The 22,423-nt window shown below is 37.6% G+C and overlaps 1 protein-coding gene across 1 annotated transcript in view; it reads right to left on the reverse strand.

Annotated features, from left to right (window-relative positions):
* LOC145771273 (ubiquitin carboxyl-terminal hydrolase 47-like) overlaps positions 1 to 22,423 on the reverse strand; it is a 247,893-nt gene that overhangs the window by 161,757 nt on the left and 63,713 nt on the right. Inside the window, exons 10-11 of the mRNA XM_082583009.1 lie at positions 12,803 to 13,044; positions 4,542 to 4,664 (exon numbers count right to left, since the gene is read on the reverse strand). Of these exons, the coding sequence (XP_082439135.1) occupies positions 4,542 to 4,664; positions 12,803 to 13,044 (365 nt within the window). The remainder of the gene's footprint in view (positions 1 to 4,541; positions 4,665 to 12,802; positions 13,045 to 22,423) is intronic.

A 22,423-nucleotide genomic window follows, 5' to 3' on the forward strand; every position in this document is an offset into this window, starting at 1 on the left:
AGTTACCAAACCTGGTTGATTTTTTATTGATTATTATACGTTTGGTTGAATCCTCTCACATGGATCCTACAATTATTGATGATTAGCAATTCCCATAACACCGAGAAGCCAGAACTGAGGTTAAGAGTCTGCAGAAACCTTTTATTACTTTTATTATGAACATTGACATTTCTCTGCTTCAAGCAGATAGATGGGCTTTGAACACTTGAACAGTGGGAAAAGTATATTTTCTGGTTGCAAGATCTGTCGAGCATGTTAGAAATAATACATTACCAATAGGACAACCTAAAATTAAAATCACAGTTAAAAGAGTACAGTAAATAACTCTACTAGTTACCACTAATATTACTATGGTGCATGGCCTACAACAATAAACCTAAGTGCATTACCAGTATTCAATTCATTCATGAGCTACATAACAATTGTCATGACAAACAATATGTAAATTGTGATGGCATCAACAAGCAATAATGTAAATTGTGATGTCATAGACAAAAATCTTGAACAATGAGTGTAAAAAAGTACAAAATTTGCAAGTCAGAAAATTTAGCTTTAATCATAGTAGTTATCAAAATTAATTCATATTTTTTTATTTGACATGAAAGAGTATTGGTATAAGTATAAAACATGTGAATTTCAGTTCTTAATTTTTATACCCATTTTTTTTTATAGGCCCCCAAAGTTTGGCCTCCGAAAAATGCATGTATCAAATTGAAACCTCTATAACACAGTGTGTACACCAAAATGTCACTGGGGAGATAAGCACCGTTTCTAGCTAATTTGGGGCCGCTGATCACGAATATGGCCATTAAAAGATGTTCCTGTGTACAGTTTTTTCGAAAAATTGAATTTTCGTTTGCACTGCACTGCAAACTGTAAATGCGGAAAAGTTTAGGGGGTACCTAAAACTTTAAAGCATCATATTTCTGAAACTATAATAGATATTGAGCTAAAATTTGTAATGCATGCTTATATCATGCTAAATAACATATTGACCTAGTTTGAGAAAAATCGAAGTGGGTGAAACAGAGAACTTTATGATTTTCAGGACGTTTGGCATGGAATGACCCAAATACCCCAAAAAATGCATTTTTTGAACTATCTCAAAAACTAATGCATTTAGAGAAAAGGTTCCTGTTATGACATGTAGAAACATAGATATTCTGCATCTTTTGACATCAACTTTAATAAATTTGACCTTTTGTGACCTTTATTGGGGGGTAGGTGGCTGGGTTTTGGAGCCTACCAAAAAAAAGTTGTGTGAATGTTATTTTTTAAAGGTTTGCAGAACTCCCCATGTTGAAATTGCAAAAAAAATATTTTTCAAACCACCATAATCTATTGGACATGTACCGGTACCTAAATACATATGTGTATTGTGTATGTCTACTAGGCCTACATCATATTACAAATTTACCATGAAACCCTCTACATCTGACTCTCGAAAGTGATCCTGTACTAATTATCTAGATAAATTCTCTTACATATGTGCCTATGTGGCTTATACATTGTAGTGGGCAATAGACGACCAGTGACGCCACATATTTCCGAATTGTATGCGAAATATTTTGAGATCAAGAACAGAAGCTGGGCTCCTCACATCGTTTGTGCAGATTGTTCATCAAAGCTAGTTGCGTGGAAAGCAGGACAGAAGAGAAGCTTGTTTGCCGTCCCCATGGGTGTGGCGTGGACCCTTTACTCATGCATCTGACTGATACATTTTTTGCCTCACGAAACTGCCCCAAGTATTGAATAATGCAAATCGGCTGCCATTGAGTATCCTCGTTCTTTATGTTTCCACTGCAATACGACTTGTGCAGAATTATGCTGATGACCCTGGCTTATCCATTCCTGTATATCCAATGACTGAACAAAGTGATAGTGACTCAAGCACTGTATTAGATTCTCATGCTTCCCCATCTGACTGCCATGAACCCAGACCTCGATGCAACCACCACGAAATCTTATTACCAGAGTTCAACGATTTGGTCAGAGCATTGGAGTTGTCAATGAGACATACAGAGTTACTTGCTTCACGGTTGCAACAGTGGAAACTTACAGATAAAGCTGTCACTGTTTGGGGTGTTCGTGAACGAGGAAAGGAGTTCATTGACTTTTTTCGAACAAGGTGATTGATGATGGGTCCAGCAGGACTCCAGCTGACATTTTGCAATGATGTTGTGGGACTGATGGTCAACAACTCAACATGAAGGAAGGTCAACATGATCCAGGACTGTTGACTTTTCATCACTCTTCTAAGGAAAGTCTCAAAGCAGTACCACTGCACAATGGGAATAGAAAACCATCAGTCCCTGTTGCATATTCTAGAACAATGAATGAGTCAAGAGAAAATATGAAAGCTATCTTGGAAGCCATCAAATAGGATACATTCCAATGGTACCATCAAATAGGATACATTCCAATGCTACCTTCAAAGTGTTGAACATGCTGATGGGAATGCAATTGGGGTATCGTACACAAAGTACTGTTGTTTCTCATGTCTATGGTCCGGACAATACCACTACATTCAACAGGAATGGCCGGCTAGGACATCATACAACCCTGGAGAGCACAATCTGGCCAACAATATAGTAGGAGATACAAGGACCAGGATAGCCGGGCGATGTTGGCCGGATTCTGCTGGTCGAGGAAGAGAGACTTTACTGGTGAATACAAGCGCAAACCTTCAGAACAACACTTCTGAGTCTTGCCTCAACTGGATTTAGTCACAGGCGCTATTAGCTCTGACTTTACCACGTTTATTTAACACAGTGCACCCTAACTCTGGTTACATATTAGGCCTATATAGAATAATACAACTTATCTAATATTATAAAATCTCTTTTTCTCAAAAATGGTACACAGGAGCTCATTTTAATGGTGAAATTCGCGTTCAGCATTGTCGATTTGACCATGAAACATGTATCTATTGCCAGTGACAAATTTTTTAGTCAAAACGTACACACTGTGAAACCATATCAAGCATTTCTCTGACGACTGTCTAATCTATATTTTTGGATTCCTTGCGTCTTAAAATGTCTGTCTAGCAATTTTCAGCCATATTGTATGATCGTAGGTTAAGAAATTAGAAATATAACAAGAAATTGGACAAAATCACTGAAGCGGAACAAGCAAAAATGGTGATTTTTCTAATGACCTTAACTCCACCAATGTTTAAAATTTTTCAAATTTTTTTTTGCATTCTTCATATTTCTTTGACATCTACAAGTATGCCAAATTTCAATAAAATCTATGACATGTGGTGTAATTTTTCCAAAAAATTTGCTCATTTGGCACGGAATGACTCTTACGCAAAACATGAAAACTCTTCTTTTTCACATTTTGAGCGATTACTTTTGAGTAGTTTTTTGTTGATATGTTCCAAATGCAATAACAAAGTAATAACAAGCTACAAAATAATGAGAAAGCCAATATAATATAACGTAAGAGAACAACTGCACGATCAACAATGTTTGCGTGTCATGGATGACGAAACCAAAGACTGGCTGCTCTCTAGTAGCCTTCCAGTGTAGTCCAGAAACATCGTGAATCTGGGGTGGTTAAAGAATAGGCCCTTGGCCCCAGAGGCTCACACGAAGGAGAAGCGCATTCCACAGACGGCGTCACAATCGGTACACAAATAATTATGCTGTCATCATAGTTGGAACTATTACACATTACACTATTAATTTTTTTTTAATTTTTACATGCTCAGTTCTCCATCACAACTAAATTTTATGATTTTTTATGATTGTGTCAAAATTTTTATGTTATTTTATGATTTTTTCCAAATCAAGCAAAATTTTATGCCAAGTTGGAGTGCTGCAGTCAGATGTGGATTGTGGAGCTGACACAAGCATTCCAATGTGATCATCCACTTCACTTTTAGAGTTGAGTACCGTGGAAGGAAAGTATCCTATCTTGATATACCATCATCTTAACCAGCTTTTGCATTCTGCATCTTTCAAGAATACCCCTCATTTTGGAAAAACTTATACAAGTCATAGCCAAAATCAAGTTTCACATTACAGTAAATTGTTTTGTTTGTATTTGTTAATTTATAGTACATCAGTCTCCGCTTATTAACGATTAATAGGCCCACACGCTCATTAAGCCCAACTTGGTCTAGTCCAGAATTACTGAATGTATGGGAGTGACAGAGAATCGTCCTCCACTCAACAGGGCCACCTGTCAAATCAGCCCAAAATCGACTGGTCCTAAGGTGGGCTTAATAAGCGGGGACTACTGTAATATGTTAAATACGATTTATTTTCTTTTATTGCAGCCTTACAAAATTTGGGTTTTAAAAATGAGCCCCGCACAAAAAAGGTGACAACTACTGATGTAAAGCAATGCCATTGAATTGTATGACTAGTATAAGCCAGATATAAATCTATAAACATTAAATTTGTGCAAAATAACAAGCACATGTACAGGTCGTTAAACAACAAAAATACAACATATTTGGAAGTATATTACTATAAAAAAATTAAAAAACAGATCCGATATCATGCACAATAGTCAAGAAATGTCACCAATACCTGGTCATTGAAGCTATACCATTGGTTATTTTCGAAAGACTTGATATAAGCATAGTAGTGGCCTCCTGCAGCACTGCCGGAGTGCACCATGATAGAAAACAGCTCATACACATATGGCCCTTCCTGGATAAAAAGATCTTTTTAAACACATTGTGCAGCTTGAACATTAGACTACGGGTGAGCACTTAAACAAAATTGCTGCCCTGAACTGCTAATGGGCTAAATCATTTGTTACACTACGGGACAAATGACAATTTTTTTTTTTATTTGACTTCATCATTATGATTCTTTATTATTAAATTCTATTGAAAATCATTTTTGAAATCTGCTGGTGATGAACTTTGCTTTAATAAACGTTTTTCCACAAAAAGATCAATTTTAGTAATTGTTTTAACTAAAATTGTGACTAGGGTTGAACGGATAGTTGTAAAAGCTTGATATCCGGATAACGGATATATACGGATATTTGACAATTTTAATATCCGGTTAACCGGATATTGGAAGGAACACTGGAAAGCTACCCTGTCGCAGCATATCTAGTCTTTTAACCACTAAAATACACATGTTATCTTACAAGCAACTCAGTTACAAGTTAATGGATCAACTCTGTTTCATTTTTACACAATAAAACGAAAACTATGGTTTTCAATAAAACGAAAACTATTTTTTCTGTAATGCATTTCGAATAAAGCACAACGCATCAATAGTTGAATCGTTTAGACGAGACCGGAGTTTTGTAGCAAAAAGCCCGCATGCACTGAATGCTCTTTCTGCTTCTACAGAAGTGGGCTGAATGGTAAGCAGCGCTTCATAAAGAATTTGAAGATTGGCCGGCCGTTTCGCTGTTGCTTCATAGACTTCACATTCTTTTCGGATTGTCCTTCTGCTAAGTTCTATGGTATTGGATTTGGAAGGTGGAGTTGCAGTAGCAGCAACAGATGCTGACATGATGGCTTGCTCCAGTTGTTCCTTCAAAGATGTAGGCCCTCTTTCTACCCTTGCAGAAGTAGTTGATACCAAGTTGCTTTCATCTTCTACTCTAGGTTCAGGATCTCTTGCAACCTCTCCAAGTAACCTTTGCAATAGGGTTGCTGCGAGAGCGTATACCTTGCTTCTTTTTCCGAATTCACCAAACGTGTCGAGTTTATCATCCATCAAAAATCTGGGATCATGCAGGTATTCAAGTAGGTGAGTGAGACATGTGTCTCGCCTTTCTTTGATTCTGATCTGAAGGCAAGATCTGAGACATTCTGAAAACGCAGAATCAGTATCAGAAAGAGTTTTAAGTACAAAATCGTGAATTCGTTCAGCTGTCAGCAGCGTGGAATCTCTTCTGCAAAGTGCATCTACTGCGTGTTTGACAGGTTCAAGGACATTAACCACATCTTTGAGGATCTTTGTTTCCCTCTCAGTGATTGTAATGGGAGAATTAACTTCAACAAGAGCCAATCTGATGCATGTCTCCACTTTTACAAACCGTTCTATCATTTGTAAAAGGCTGTTCCATCTGGTTTTTGAATCTAGAATTAACTTCAACTCGGTATTGAACTGTCTTTGAACGTGCTTTTGCAAAATTTCATTCTTAAGAGGACTTCTGCGAAACAGAATTACCACCTTTCTAACCTTTTTTATCAAGTCAGAAACAAATTCTTGAAGATTTAAGCCATTACTTTCACCCTCCACAAAATCTAGAACATCTTCTACTTCTTCCATCTCCTCTTCTAAATGTTCCGATCCTTCATCATTTTCGCTTTCTTCTTCCAGTTCATCAACGTTTTTTTGCCTAGCATACAAGAAATCCATGACAGCTAAATGATAACCATGTGCAAAGCAAAGCTGGTGGATGCAACAAACCAGCCTTCCAAAACTTTTCATCACACTAGCTCCATCTGTGGTGGCTGCAACAATATCTTCCATCTTTAGGCCAAATTCGTGCAATCTTTCTTTCACCAAATCCTCAACGTTTTTAGCTGGCATGGAGCCTTTTATCCTCGCCATTCCAAGATTAATGTAGTCTTCGTGATAGTGAAGGTTCAGATTCATGTATCTTCTGTTTCTTGTGCTTGTATACTCATCAAGCGTGATAGAGCAGAATTTTGTACTCATTTTTTCCATTTCGATTTTATCTTTCGTATTGCTTTTCAGTTGGTGGTAGAATGTCATGACAAGATTTCTGACAGTTACCACGCTTTGTGGTAACTTATATCCTCTGGATAAAAATGCTTGTCTCATTTGATTGCTGGTAGCAATTGTGTTGAAAGAAATTCTGTCAACAGCTGCTAGCTCTGCAACAATTCTCTCTAACGAATCTTTGGCTGGTTTAAAAAAATTGTCAATCCTGCTTGTACCAGTGGATCTGCTGTCTGTCATTGCCAAAGAAGAACTTTGCTTTTTTGTCTTTTTAGTCTCAACCTGAATCTTGTGTTTCAAATGCAAGTGGTTTCTCATGGCCCCTGTAGATCCTCCTTTGCAGGAAATAGTAGTTTTGCACGTTTCACACTTTGCCTTCTCGCCATTTCTTGAACGTAGGTAGTAGGCCCACACAGGATTTTCACTTTTAAAACGTTTGAACTCCATTTCAGTATTTTTTATACACTCGAAGTAAGATATAAGCCTACTGTCTCACTCTTCTTTCACTGCGTTTTGCGTCTATCTAACTTTTGGACTGTGAGGTGAGGACGTGTGGTAATAGAAAGACTTGCTTGCAGACTGCAGTGACGTCATAATAGCGCTAAAAGCCGCCGTATGGATCAATCAAAACTTCTAAGAAATATTTCTTCTAATGTTGCCGATTTCGCAGTTTTCACCTCTTATGGGAAGTCACCACACCACGTTTATCGCAGTGTAGATAACTGCGGGATGCTATTGGCCACCCATAGCTAAAATATCGGATTTCAAAATTGCAAAAGAGGCGTAAAACACTCAACACACAGTAACACTTTTATTTTTTTATTACACGGTTAACCGACAAAAAACTATCCGGATATCAGATAGGTGAAAGTGCCTTGGTTAATCGGTTAACCGATATCCGGATATTTCAACCCTAATTGTGACGTTACACTACGGGACACCTGAAACAACCATCAATTTACCCATTTTTCTGCGATCAGAATTTCTTCCTCAATTAGCCTTTAACATTAAATTTTTTTGCGGCAAATGTGTGTATGGCTTTATTTGTGTCATGGGCGATAATCTCAGAAGTTTGAAATAATTTAAACTGAATCTCTACAATGTTTAGTATGTTACACTACGGGACGTTACACTACGGGACACATTTTCCTTGCATTATTTAATTCAAAACAAACGAAAAATTCACAGCAACTTATGTATCAAATAACATTCTATGTTAGTCAGTGTGTATGTATTTATGTACTTGTAAAGGCATGTACCAAGTTCTGATATTTGCTTCCAGGTAAACTGTAAATAATCCTACCAGCACCTGCCATCAGCTCAGGCTCCACTGTTTTAGCCAAAATACCCTTTAGGTTTGTCACTCCAATATCATCATCCTCTGGATGTTGATAGCGATTAGGTCCACACGATGTTGGATATTTAATTCGTATCCTTCCTTCAGATTTAAGGTGTGTCAAAACCTTCCCTACGCAGAAATTTTTGTCATAAATTACTGCAACCCATGAGTTTTCAATTTCGTCATCTTCGTCTCTTTCATTTTGAAAATCAGTAGTTTGATGATTTGTTGACGAGAGATAATTTTGAATTGGTTCTTGCTGTTCCAATGTTATTTGATGGGCTTTTCTAATTCCATCCAAGGCAGGTTCTCCATCAAATTTTCCCTTCCACTCCTCTTTCTTTATTGTTTCTGTAATTTCATCTTTAGTAGTTTTTATGATTTTGATTTTAGAATCTTCATTGACCTGGGCAGCAATCACAAAAGAATCTAAGTCATGTACGATAATTCGTCTGGATATGACAAGATCATAAGCCGCCCGCTTCACACTACCACCAAGTTCTCGTAATTTTCTTTTTCTCGGTGATTACGGAAGTGCTTTTCTCGTTCTTGAAATAGCCTTATTCCTTGCAGAATCTGTCTTATATTGCGATGTTGGTGTTATTGGTAGCCTATTGCCGTGTTTTCTGCATTATGCTCATTTGAATTTTTTGCTTTCCTTATCCTTTCATTCTCTCTCTGTTCTCTCAGTTTATGCTGTTCATCCGTATCAAGTGTTGATTCCTTTATTATTCTCTTGTTCCTGTATTTCTGGACTTCCAATTTCTAGTCTTTTTAAAACTTTTCTAGGTCTGCAGCCTTCTTTTCACAACATTTTTTTGTCCTATCTGCCCCTGAAGTAGGCATTGTTGTCTAAAACATGGTTAATATGGTTAATTTACTGATTCTGATTCAATTAAAATCATTCTAAGTTGTTAACTGAAATTCATATGTAGAGTGTGAATGTAAATATTGCATTGAAGGTCATGTTACACTACGGGACATAACAAATAGTTACACTACGGGACACAATTATTTCTCATTATTCAAGGCAGTAGTTTTTTTTCAAATCTGTTAATATTGTTACACAAAGGTATAACTAGCATGCTTGTTAGACTGCAAAAAAAATTTATTCTCTAACCGAGTTATATTTTGAAATATAAAGAAATTTGTGAAAAAAATCAACATTTCGTTACACTACGGGACATCAGAGTTAGGTTGATTTTGGGAACCATAATGTGATGCTATGTTATAGCACCAGTGCAAGTTAAAAGAAGAAGCTGCAAATACATTAGTTTGTGTCACTGTAGCCCAAAAAATATTTAAATTTACACAAAAATTGACCGCTATATCACTTGGCGAAAACAAGGCATTTTGTGCAACATACTCAACAACATTTCCTCATTAGTAAATAAGGCTAAAAATTTGTATTCAGAATGTAGAAATTTGAAAAATAAAGTACACAGTGTGAAACTATAATGCAACACCATACCAAAAATGTATAACAGGTACCCATTTGACAACTTTCAAAAATTTACCAACTTTCCTCTCCCATATGATTTTGCCCTAATAGGTGACAAGCAGCTGAATTACTCTGCAGCCATTGTGTTTGCCAGTGGAAGTAAAATTGTATCAAAGTGACGTGATTTCAACGGATACACAAGATATAATCCAGCCGTGGCATTGGTTGTGTTGCAGTCTTATCACTTTAGAGTTTTTTTGAATGTTCATTCCCAGTTTTATTTTGCATGTAACGACTTTTTGAATTCTAGATTAACGTGGGTCAACACAGCTTGTTCAACCACGTGTACTGATTGGTTAAACATCAGCAGAACATACTTTACTGTAAAATATACAAGGCTTTGCAATGGTGAAAATGGTGGGTGAAGCGATGGATCGAAAACAATACAGTAGTAGTACAGTTGCCAACATACATACCATGCATAAAAGTTGAGAAGGGCAACAAAGCAGGACTAATTTTTGTGGATCTCAATGTTGCTTATGACACTGCGTAGCACCAAGGGTTAATTTAGTAAAGCTCCTCTGCATGATTCCAGACAAACATGTAGTGCGATTTCTCACAAATATTCTGGAAAATCGGACCTTTTTTGTTGAAAACCAATGATGAGCAGTGTAGTCGGCCGGTCGCGAAACGGTGTTTCGCAAGGATCATGCTTATCACACCTACTATTTAACATCTGCATTAGCAACATGCTAAAAACTATGTCACGCCAGTACACCTACGCTGATGATTTAGTACTACTCCATTCTGGTAACTACTGGCATGTGATAGAGGAAGCGCTTACAATGCAGATTATCTGAACTTGTGGAGGTTGAAATTGAGCCTGGCAATAACCACGATATGGATCTGCACGTGTTTCCTAATCAGTTGTTCTGTCACTCTCTCAAGTATTTTCATGGTCTAATTGAGCAACTTCAAACGTCAATAATTTCCCCTATCCATTTCCCCATGTAAAAATTAGTTAACTGGAAAAGTCGGCCATGTCATGTCAATTAAGAACACTTTGATACCACGACTGTTAGCAAGGATACATATTGAAACTCCGTATCATAGTGGAACAGTGAAGGTGTTATGTTCACAAAACCCCTTAGTTGATGTTTTAATTGGAAATATTTCTGAAAGAAAAAACAGTTCATTCATTAATGTTGCCTTTTCTTGTCTGGAGTGCAATGCTGTGCAGTGTGAACTGTAAGGAAATAAAAAAAAACAAAAAACTTTTGAACAGTATGGTATTAAAACATTGTCTAGTGTCCCATATATAGAGCTTTCTCAACAACCACCTCGCGTTGACAACTATCCATAACAACAACTTGCTGTTGATAGGCCTCTTGAGCAGCAGCTGACCCCTAAGGTTTTCAATTGGTTATTGCAGCAGAAGCTGATGGCTAATCCTTGTCTTCGAGGATGATTGTCTTCACAATAAATTGATGCAAAGACGCCTGTGCGACTGCGTGTGAGTTGATTATCATGGACTTAATAGCGCACACTCAACAAACACAAATAAACTTGACAAGGCCATCAGTTTTGTCCAATGGCAAGATAAGCCAAGACGATTGATGCTGGTGACATGCTGCAGCGTTCATCCACCTTCACAGTTGTTGAGCTTGATTGACTTCATCCACCTGTTCCGCTATTGGGGACTTGGTTACTCTGGACTACGTTTTGTCTGGCCTCTACCTTTCGACTAATCTGGCATGGGTTGGGTAACCCTTCTGGAAGCAGTTAATTTCCGTCAGTGCAGCTCCAGAGGCCACTGGGGCACGGGAACTCTCTGAACCACGTTTAGGTAGCAGCAGATGCATACCAAAGACAAATCAATTTACGTGATTAAACTGAAACCAGCAGATAAAATAGACTGGTAAATGGAAAGGGACTGAGCGGAGAATCTCAGAATGAGGGCTTGAAATTTCGGTCTGAAATTTCCAAAGGCCCTAGAATGCCCAGTTATGTTCTACATCCAAGGCCAAAGTCGGAATTGAAAAAAACATTAAACTCCCCACTACTCATATTAAAGCAACTGGAGACTACGGTACACTGTTTGGTTGGAATTGAAAGTTCTGTAGAGTAATGTTAACTAAAATAATGTAATGGCACACAAACAGTGAAAATTATTATGTTAAAAATGATATGTATGGCCAATTGACAGGCCTCGAAATTTGTACTTTTTTCCGGCGGTCAAGCATGTCCTACCGGACTGGCCTTTTCAGCGGACATTTAATATCTCAACCGGACATATTTTTTGCATGCAGATTTTGCACAAAATCACACTACAGTATTGTGTAGTCGTGTTTGTAGAAGAAGATTTTCTACAACAGAATAACTCTGCAATGGTTGATGGATTAATTAACCGACCCTGAAGTATACTGGAGCAGATTGCTTGCAAATAAATCAGTGCGTTAATGACAGTCGTGTAATGACGCAATAAACACAATTGAAAACAACAATCCAAATTTTCTTATTACAAAAGCAACTACGATCACTTATTCCGCGGTTTTCGCGTTATAGAATCGTTGTGCCAAGCAATTACTGCCGGCGCGGGGTCGTAAATCTCCAGCTCAGGACCGTCCACACAAATGTGCATCAGTGACTCAATAGTGTTAGCCCTCAATAGTGTTAGTGTTAACTAACTAACACAATAGTGTTAGTCTAACACGCTCCCTTATGTGCAGAAATTCTATTTCTATCAGTACTATCAGCGTGAATAAGGTCGCCACATTCGCCTAAGCACGTGTGGAACCCAGCTGAAACTTGCTTCTCTGTGACGTTTCTTTTTAACAAACAATCAATGTAACGCAATAATCCTCATTGTTAAAATTAGAATACATATCCTGCCGAAAAGTTCAGACAACTTTATTTCAAGGCAACATTGCAAGGCGTTGAAATGATGTAAAAATGGCTACTTTTGCCATCATCTCGTTAACCACGCCACTCTAATGTGATCTTTAAAGCGATTGCCTGTACTATTATTGTTTCAGCTCCGTATTTGTTCGCGTTAAACAAACAATTGTAACAATTCAAATTTAAAATATCTTTTTGCTGCATTAGGTCTATTTTTGTCAAAAATTTTGCGGCGGTCATTTATGACCGACCAATGAGTCGGCTTCGGCAGACATGAGGTCATTCCGGAGGTCATGTCCGCCATGACCGCCAGAATTTCGAGGCCTGAATTGACCATCTTTATAGTGCTATGCAACGAAATATTGCATCTTCAATACACTTAACAATTCAGTTTCTCATAGAAAATTGTTTTTTATTTTTCCACAATTAGATGAGGTAAACAATTTGACCTACTTTTAGAGAAGAGTCGATTTCCTCTTGTTTGCTATTCATCCACCAGTTGGAACTGTTTTTTATTTTTTTTCTGGTGGTGGACATATCAGATTCGACATCAATGCCCTCATCAACACTGCTCCCTCCTTCTTCTTCACTGCTGTTACGCTGGTTTGAAGGAAAATCACTTCCACTAATAGCCACAGAAGTTTGTTCAAAATAGTGCCCACTGTCATGGCTGCTTGCATCTTCATCTCCTAAACCTGAAAGATAGTTTGAGCTACCACCTTTTTGCAATATACTCCATAAGCATGCGATCATAAAAAAAATACATCCACAAATAAGCATAAGCAACTCCTGGGTGTGTGAAATTTCAGAGATTCTTCTGGTGCATTCCAAGCAACAATATCACAACAAAATAAAACGAATGCGGTGAAGTATTTATGGTAGAAGGAAGAGGAAAAAGGAAATGTAAATTTGGCTGATTAGAGTAATTCAAATCAAACAAAGGAGCTTTAAGGCATATCATGTCCAAAAGCTCCTTTGTTAATTTGAAGCGCTAGTTTTAAAGTTTGAAGCACTAACATTGTTTGACATTGCATTACCATTGTTTTTTTACATTTATATTTTAGTAATGTTCAGCTGTAATTGATTTTCTGTCCTAAGTTATTTTTATGCTGGATATTTAGTCTGTTTTGAAAAACGGTAGTGTCGATATTACAGCAATAGTTTTTCTTTCTGAGTAACTTCTTTTTCTTATTTGCGCAGTTAAATTGTTTTCACTCTTACAATTTGACAAGGGTAGGAAGTAGCAATACCGCAATGTAAATTACTAATTTTGCTGTCTTGTCTTACAGAGTAATGTACTAATCTCTTACCCTTTAATAGATCATTACTGTATAACGTAAGTTCAAAAGTTTGCAATGACGCCACCATGACTTTTATTATGACATCATCTGTTTCTGTCAGACTAGACCAGGGCTACTTAACTAATGTTAGCAAAGGTCCATTTTGACCAAGGTCCAAGTTGAATATTTTTGCGGTCTGGTGAATATTTAATATGCAACTACGAAAATTAAACAACCAGTAGCCTACGAGCACCGAAACACTTTTCAGGTAGTATGTAACACAACTTGGATTTTTGTCTGACACAAACAAAGAAACATAAAAGGAAAAAAATGTATTGTGTTCCTTTGTAGTGTAGCTGTGTGGATCGCACATCAGAGAAGACGGCAAAGCATTGGGGGGTCTGGGGGCGAAGCCCCCAGCTCCTTGGATAATCACAAAAAATTGCTTTTCCCTAATGAAAATCTGTTTAAAGAGGCCCTAAAATGTGGCAATGAAGTTATTCTTCCAGAAGCCCGAGGCCCACCTTCAACACCCAGAAGGTCCGGATTCGGACCGCGGTCCGCCAATTGAGTAGCCCTGGACTAGACCCATTGAAAAATCTCAAAAAATGTGTATAGGTTTCTTGAAATAAGCAAAATGCTTTTTTATCACTAGTGGCGCTAAGCGCTACTTGTTCATCTTCTTATTCCCCTCACACTCCTCAAAATGATGCCAAATATCAAAAGATTGATTTTCACTTGTGAGTTATTCACTTGTGTGTTATATCGTCATCACTGTAAAGGTAAAGCAAAAGTTAAACATTTTCAATGTAAAAATGAAGGTCAACACAGAAATTTAAACAAAAAACTCGATTTGTCATCAGCAAAGCAACTGCAAAAAGTTAGACACAAAATCGGAAATTAAGACTGTTACATAAAATTTGGAAAACAAAGTAAGCATTACACAAACACCTATAAGAAACATTTTTCAGACTTTTCTTTGATTTGTGTTCAGCGTGAAATTTCCTTTCAAAGGGGTTCAATTTTGTGCTCGGGCATACAAAGGAAACTGTAGCACTGTAGCAGAGTAGTTTAAATATGCGCAAATATTCTGCATAAATCGAAAATAATTAAAAATTTTGACGTTTCGACCGGCAATTTTCTTTTCAATTTGTGTTCAGTGTTTAATTTCCTTTACAAGGGAGTCAATTTCGTGCTCGGACAAACAAAAGAAACTTGAGCATAATAGTTTAAAGATGCGTAAATATTTTAAGCAAATTAAAAATATGTAAATATTTTCACGTTTTGACCCACCTTTAATTAAGCTTCTGAATACTTTCCAGAAATAGTTTTTGGATTTTTGTTTTTGATTTGTGATCGGCGTTACATTTCGTTCCAAAAGATGTTAATCTGGTGCTCGGGCATACAAAGAAAACTTAAACAGAATAGTTTAAACATGGATAAATATTTTACGTAAATTGAAAGTTGTTAGAAAGTTTGACTGGCCTTCAATCAAGTGTCTATAAAGTAATTTTCCCAAAAGATTTTTCGGAAATGTTCTGTTTAATTTGTGTTCAGCGTTAAATTTACTTTCATAGAAGTGTTAATCTGCTCGAGCATAAGAAGGAAAGTTGAGCAGAATAAATTGAACATGGGTAAGTATTTTACGTAAATCAAAAGTACCTAGAAATTTTGACATTTTAATCGGCCTTCAATCAAGTGTCTATAAAAATACTACGGTACTACTTTTCCAATTGCGAAAGAATGTCTTCTAAGATGGATTATAATTTTAACAGACTGCCTTTTAAGGCTACTAAAATTGTTTCAAAAGTAACAAAAAAAAATTGAAAAAAACGATGAAAACCACCTGAATGACTATTTTCATATACCAGCATGCGTGAGTGCGTGACAATCAAAAATAAAAATTGAAATCTCCATTTTACTTGCGCTCCAACAACCGACTTGTGGCTTTTTTAGATTCTATTAACTTTTCGTATCACCTTAATGACCCTTGCGGTTCAAACCTGAAGCACGAAAATGTCTATTTGGATAAGAACTTTTGTTCCCAACTTATTCGAATTGTTTTAAATCGAGTTAGCGTCACTTCGCAGCTAATTTTGGAAATTTATCTTGACACTGGTCTTAACATCAATGCCAAAATGAGCAAGACCACTTTCGATACTCCCCTTGGTTTACTAATGTTATTTCTTCTGAACTAAAAAATATATCTCGAGAAAACTTAACTCAAGGGATTATTGAGCAGCATTTTTGGGATTTAAAACAAACTCACTTAAAAGCAAAAGTGTCGATAATTTTGTGGAAAATATGAAAATGAAACCAGAATTAGTGAAAAAATATACTCTGCACATTATTTTCACCAATGTTACAGAAAACCTATCGCGCAAGTCTGGTAGTTTCTAAATTAAAAAAGTCATTTGATTAGGCTTTACACTAATAATGAACCAAAAAATCAAATTCGGTAGGACAATGTCATTAGTGAGTGCACTGCCACATCTGCTGATTGCAAAAATACTACTTTTATTACCCCGCTCTTGTAATTGACAAAAACCACAAAGTGTCTTGGCTAGATTTGCTTACAGCATGTAACTACCTTTGCAAGAAAATGAAGAGCGAATTGGAAGAAAACTATAAAAATTCATCAGCTGTTGGTTGGCTCAGCAAAAGTCTGGTTTATGCGACACCTTAATGACACCCATAAAGTAAAAAAATTTCAAAACGAACATGATGGAAAATGAGGACAAATTGTGACCAATTGTTCTTCTTCCTTTCTTGTGCAATGGCCATTTTCGTTTGTTACATTATTCCATCCAAAGGAAATTCTTACATTGTTATGATTCATTAAACAAAGACATGTCCAGTGATTTTGCAAAGTTGTAAGTAAACGTCTTGGTTGATCACGGGCTATGCGAGGACGGTTGTACGGCAGACACTAACCACATCATGATGCAACCAGACAACAATGCTTGCAGAGTGGCAGTCTGCAGGACAGCTGATATTCTCCGCAACGAAAGCGATGAAAAACTTTACCAAAAATGGTTGGATTATGATTTTTTTGCAAGTTATTGACATTGGATGACGTATTACATCGTTACAAACACTATAAAAGCTCATCCCAAGTTAATGATTCTACCTGGAACTCATAATATGAATCTTCCTCCTGGATTGATTAATGGAGGAACCTCAGGTTGGTTAAACGTTTCATTGCAAGCGTTTAAATTTTGAAACATCGTGTGTTGAAATTGAAAAAGGTATTGCAAAACTGGAAAGAAATTTATTTCTTATAATTCATTATCTTATCGTTAACACAAACGTTGAAGATAAACTACTTAAAAACATGTTGAATGACATGTAAGTAACTTTTCGCTGGGCTTGCAAAATGACCTTGCCGAGTTTTTTAGCGAATCGTCATTGCCATTGTTATTAGAGTAGTAGTGGTAGTAGTCCACTTTTAATCCAGTGATGTCCCCGTTACGGAGGGTGGCCGGATTCACCTCCTTAGAGCCTTTGATATTACATTGATATTGTAGTACATCACATATCCGTAGTGCTTTAAAAAGTTAAGTTACATGTCACTCCAAATTTGTAAATGACATTGCACATTTTGGTGAAGGGAATAAAAAAATCCATTACATTTTGTTGTGTATTTTGGTTTGTTTTCGTTGAAACAATGTACCTTGCTTTCATTCCCCTTAGGTCTTCTCTTTTGCGTTTTCGTTAATCAGCGCCTCTCGTTTTGTATCACAGTATATTTTGGTTACACGCCTTTTTGATGATATACCAAAAATACCTATAATTTTTTTGGTACTTTTCTTTCATTCTTGCAATTTTGAATAGGAGTAGAAAACTTTTGTTGAATGAGGTAAAAACACAACAGAGTTATTTGTCAACGAGGATGGGATTGCTGATCGACTGATCGAGAAGCTTACAGTGCTACGCAGAGTGATCAGTTATAGTTCCTACAAGTTTTATTTTTTACAATTAAATTCTACTCAAGATGGAGAAGGTTGTGGAATTGATGCAGTCGCAGCTAGAACATACGCGCAGCTAACTAAAATGCAACAGCAAGAAGAACAGGCGCAACTACAAAGGCAACAGATAGAATAGATGCGATAACAAATGCAGCAGAAAAGTACAAACATTTTAACTCCAATTACAATAAATTATTATAGACCTATAACAATTCTATAACAACTCAAACAAACATTTTATTCGGCCTTCTTATTGAAAAATGTACAGCCTATAATCGCTTTCATAAAAAAATTAAGTATTCCAATTAGGACATGTTAAGACTGCTCATTAATTTGTCTCATTCTAAAAAGGTTAGTATCAATTAGCCATTACATTGTATGTACAACGATATTGCCCATTTGTTACTACTCAAAATGTGCTGTAGGCAGGTGCATAGGCGTCAATTTTTTCTTAGAAGAGAGGAATTCTGGGTGGGCGAGAGTTTTCAAACAGATTTCATTGAATGTGTATGTTCGTAAATTCGCAATGGTTAGTCTTTCTCACAGACTGCGTTTAGCGTCGCTGCAGCAATTAAGCTTTAATAGGTTTGATGTTTGCTTTTTTGCGCCTTGCGATCTTATGAGCGCTGCTAAACAAAACAAACTTCTTTTATGTTTTCCTTTGCGACCTAAAAAGCGCGTGACTGGTGACCTGTTATCTTTAAAGTGGCGCCTTCGGATTTGCCACAAAAATAGATGTTTGACTTTGCTTCATGTTTTAACTTTTCAATAATGAAATGACAATATCGCGCGGTGCCCCAGTTTATACCCAGCAACAAGTTTGTGAGGAAAGATTTGTAAAAAGCGATTGTTTCAGTACGTCTTTAGTTTGTATCGGTTATTTTATTATCATATTCATTATGATGTCATATTCATATTCCCTTACGCTGACCTGGAACTGAAGTTTGATTGTGACGTAACGAAAGTGAGGCCATTCGGAGAAAAGATCAAACATGGCTTTCTCTCACTAGGAATGGCCAGCGTGTGGTAGTTGTCGTAGCAACAACAATGCAGTGAGCCTGGCCTTTTTTTCAAGTCAGCGTTGTTGCGGAATTGCTTAGTTCTGTCCAGTGGTGCGACTCCTAGTGTTTTTCCACTAGATCTAGTGTTTTTGGGTTGCATCTAGTGTTCTAGTGTTTTTTTTTTGCTATCTAGTGTTCTTTTAGCGATTTAGCGTTATGTTAGTGTGCATAAGTATTGGACAGTGTTCAAAGTAGCCCACCTATTTTTTGTTTGGCTGCATCAATGTGTTTGTAGTGCTTTTCAACGTGGACAGCGAGTGTTTTGTCTGGTTACACCCAATGATGACCAAATTTGAGATGGTTAGCATAAATACTTTAAAAAATACACACAAATAACTGTGAAAAGTGTTCAAAGTAAACTAAAGTAGGTAGCGTAACCTACCTTATGGTAGGCTTACATTTCGTCGGCTTACATTATGTAAGGCTTACATGGTAGGCTTACATTAGTCGCTTACGTTTCGGCTGTGGATTATGGGTCTGCTACTATTCGGTGAGTCCGATTCGGTGAGTCTGATTCAGTGAGTTCCTAACCTCTAACCCCTAATCCTAACCCGTAACCCCGAATTCTAAAACGGCAATGATAATTAGGCTACGGTACCCGATAATTTAAAAAAAAAATTAAAAAAATCCCCCGTTAAGGGATCGGACTCACCGAAATGGGCCATTCCGGTGGATTATAATGGCTAGACGACGAGGCACCAGTTTACACTTTGTTTATTACAGTATAGCCTAATTAAAGAGTGTATACTCTTAATATCATACCGTATCGTACACTGCCAAGTTGATGAGTGTGGAGTTCTTAGACTACACTACCTCAAAGATTGTGAGTAATATCGCGTTTTTGACGATATATTTGCAAAGGCCAAACTTGGGGAAAATTTGGGCAAATTTTGTTCACCCCCCAAAATGTTTTACTCTTCTACGGCTATGACTTCAGGGCTCTCACTTTCAAGGTAATTCAGTTATATTTTGATATTTTAAGGACTTTTAACACTCACTAAACGCCATTGGCTATCATTTTTGTACATTATGCATGTAAATGATTGTGTATTTATGATACTAGTGTTTTTTTGTGAATCTAGTGTTTTTTTCAGTCAAATCTAGTACTTTTCCATAACAAGAGAGTGGCAACATTGGTTCTGTCGGATACCAAGAGAAGACATAGCGTAAAACAAGAAGTTGCGCTGCAGTTGGTTGGATAATTCAGCGTTTAACAAAAACGGAAATAATTGTAACGAATACTTCATAAGTGTCATGAAAACAGGGTGGGCGAAACATATTTTGCCTGACCTTGTTTCACGGCAGGGTGGGCCCGGCCCACCCTATTTCGACGCCTATGGGCAGGTGTAATATATTTACTGGCTGCGGTTAACAAAAAACCTGGCGACCGCATAAAGTTGCATCATTGGTGCAGTGGGAAAACCTTATAAATGATTAAAAATTAACAAATCAACAAATAAAAATTTCCGAAAAATATATTAAGTATTTTTTAAAAACACTTAAGTGAAGGTTGGTCAAAACAACAAAATTTTTAATTATTTTCTATTTGGACCTACGTAAAATATTTACCCATTTTCAAACTATTCTGCTCAAACTTATTTTGTATGCCCGAGCACAAAATCGACCCCTCTTGAAAGGAATGGAACGCCAGAGCTGAACACAAATCAAAAAAAAATTCCGAAAAATATTTTGGGAAATTATATTATGAAAACGCTTAATTGAAAGCGGGTCAATACGTTAAAATATTTATTTATAATTTGCTTAAAATATTTATGCATATTTAAACTACTCTGCTAAAGTTTTGTATGCCAGAGCACGAAATTGATCTCTCTTAAAAGGAAATTTCATGCTGAACACGAACTAAAAAAAAAAGTCAGAAAAATAATTCGAGAAAGTATGTTTATAGGCACTTGTGTCATGCTTACTTTGTTTATCAAATTTTAGATAACACTCACAATTTCCAACTTTGTGTCTTTTCGCAGTTGTAGTTGATTTGCTGATGAAAAATCGAGTTTTTAGTTTAAATTTCTGTGTTGATAGTACATCTTTAGATATGAAAAGAAAAACATTTCTTTAATGTGATGACTAGAAGTGATTTTATCAGTGTTCGAGTGTTGTTGCTTTCATAGCATTATTTACAGCTCTATCATTCACAAATCGTTTTATTAGGCAGATGGCGCAGAATTATTCTGCCAGAATGACAGTGGTTCTTGAATCAGGGTATCCCATTATCTGAAAACAAAATGGTTGTCATTTCCGGATTTCTCATTGTCAAAATCAAGGGAAACAATGCGAGAAACTAAAAAATTTTAAAATTTTTAAACAGGTCTACTGCAACGGGCTTCAATGTTACACTTAGTTTCTGCGGTGAAAACCCATGTCTGTATATTCACATTGACTGCTCTCTGCTCTCACCGAGTTTAGGTCACGATTAACAAATGCCAGTCTCACGGAATTTAGCTTACCACATCCATATTTCCGAAACGACATAACTGTGTAACCATTTCACTTTCATAACTCCTACCATAGACTATTACTGGGATGGAAGACAAGTGGCTCCTCGTGCCCCATCCTGTGAGTAACATCTGCACCCAAGCAGATGCCAAATGAAACTTGTCCACCAAGAGCCTCCACCCGGACGGCACAGCTACAAGGGGCAATGGACAAGTTCAGACGCCCCACCATTCTGCAGCTCAACATAGAAGGCGACACAACAAGCAAGATCAAAGTTGTGGAGCAGCTTGCCCAAGATACCAACCGGGCACTCGTCATCCTCCTCCAAGAGACCCACTGCACCTCTGCAAATAGGCTAGCTATTCCCAACTACACGCTAGCCGGGGCTACCTTAAGCAGGAAGCAAGGCATTGCCACGTTTATGCATGAGAGCCTGAAGTAGACCTTTGTCGACCAATCTCCAACTGATGCTGAGATTGAGTGGGTGTGCATTTGCATCTCAGACTACAACATCATCAACAACTACAAGCCCCCAGTCCCCCACCCTCGCTAATGTTGCCATCATCTCTTCCAACATTCCCCTCTCCCAGTCTCTACGCTGGCGATTTCAACTGCCAGCATATCGAATGGGGCTACAGCAACACAAGCAGCGACGGAGAATTGTTGCTGACTGGGCCTCTACAAGCCATCTTGCCCTCCTGTTCAATCCAAAGGAACCAGCCAGTTTCCACTTTGGACGTGGGAGAACAGGGACAAACCCTGACTTGGCCTTCGCGAGTGTCGACAGCTCTCTTCCAGACAGACGTGTCCTTGAGAAGTTCCCGTGCTCACCGGCCGTCCATCATCATCGCCCCAAAACTTGTGGCTCCTGTCCCGAGTTTATCGGTTAAGAGATGGAACTTCAAAAAGCCAATTGGAATTAATACAGCCTCCTGACCAATGAGTCTGCTGCAAAGTTACCATTGGCTGAAACATGCAACGCAGATGAGGCATACCAGGGCTTCTGTAATGCCATAATAACTGCGGTAAAGGCCACAATACCACGTGGCCATTGAACCCGCTATACGCCATGCTCGAACTCTGAGTGTGAAGCTCTCTATCGCTCCTACCTAGGTGCCACAAATGGTGCTGCTTCTAATACCGCCGCCACCAGACTACTTGAGCAGCTGGACACAAAGAAGCTTGAGCGATGGAACGAAGCTGTCCAAACCATCGACTTTTCACACTCCAGCTGCAAAGCATGGAGCATCATCAACAAACTCACTGGGCGCTAAGCAAACTCCCCTCGTCAGTGCCCCGTTTCTGCTAATG

Source organism: Aplidium turbinatum, chromosome 5 (genome assembly GCF_918807975.1).
Source record: "Aplidium turbinatum chromosome 5, kaAplTurb1.1, whole genome shotgun sequence".
Taxonomy (NCBI): domain Eukaryota; kingdom Metazoa; phylum Chordata; class Ascidiacea; order Aplousobranchia; family Polyclinidae; genus Aplidium; species Aplidium turbinatum.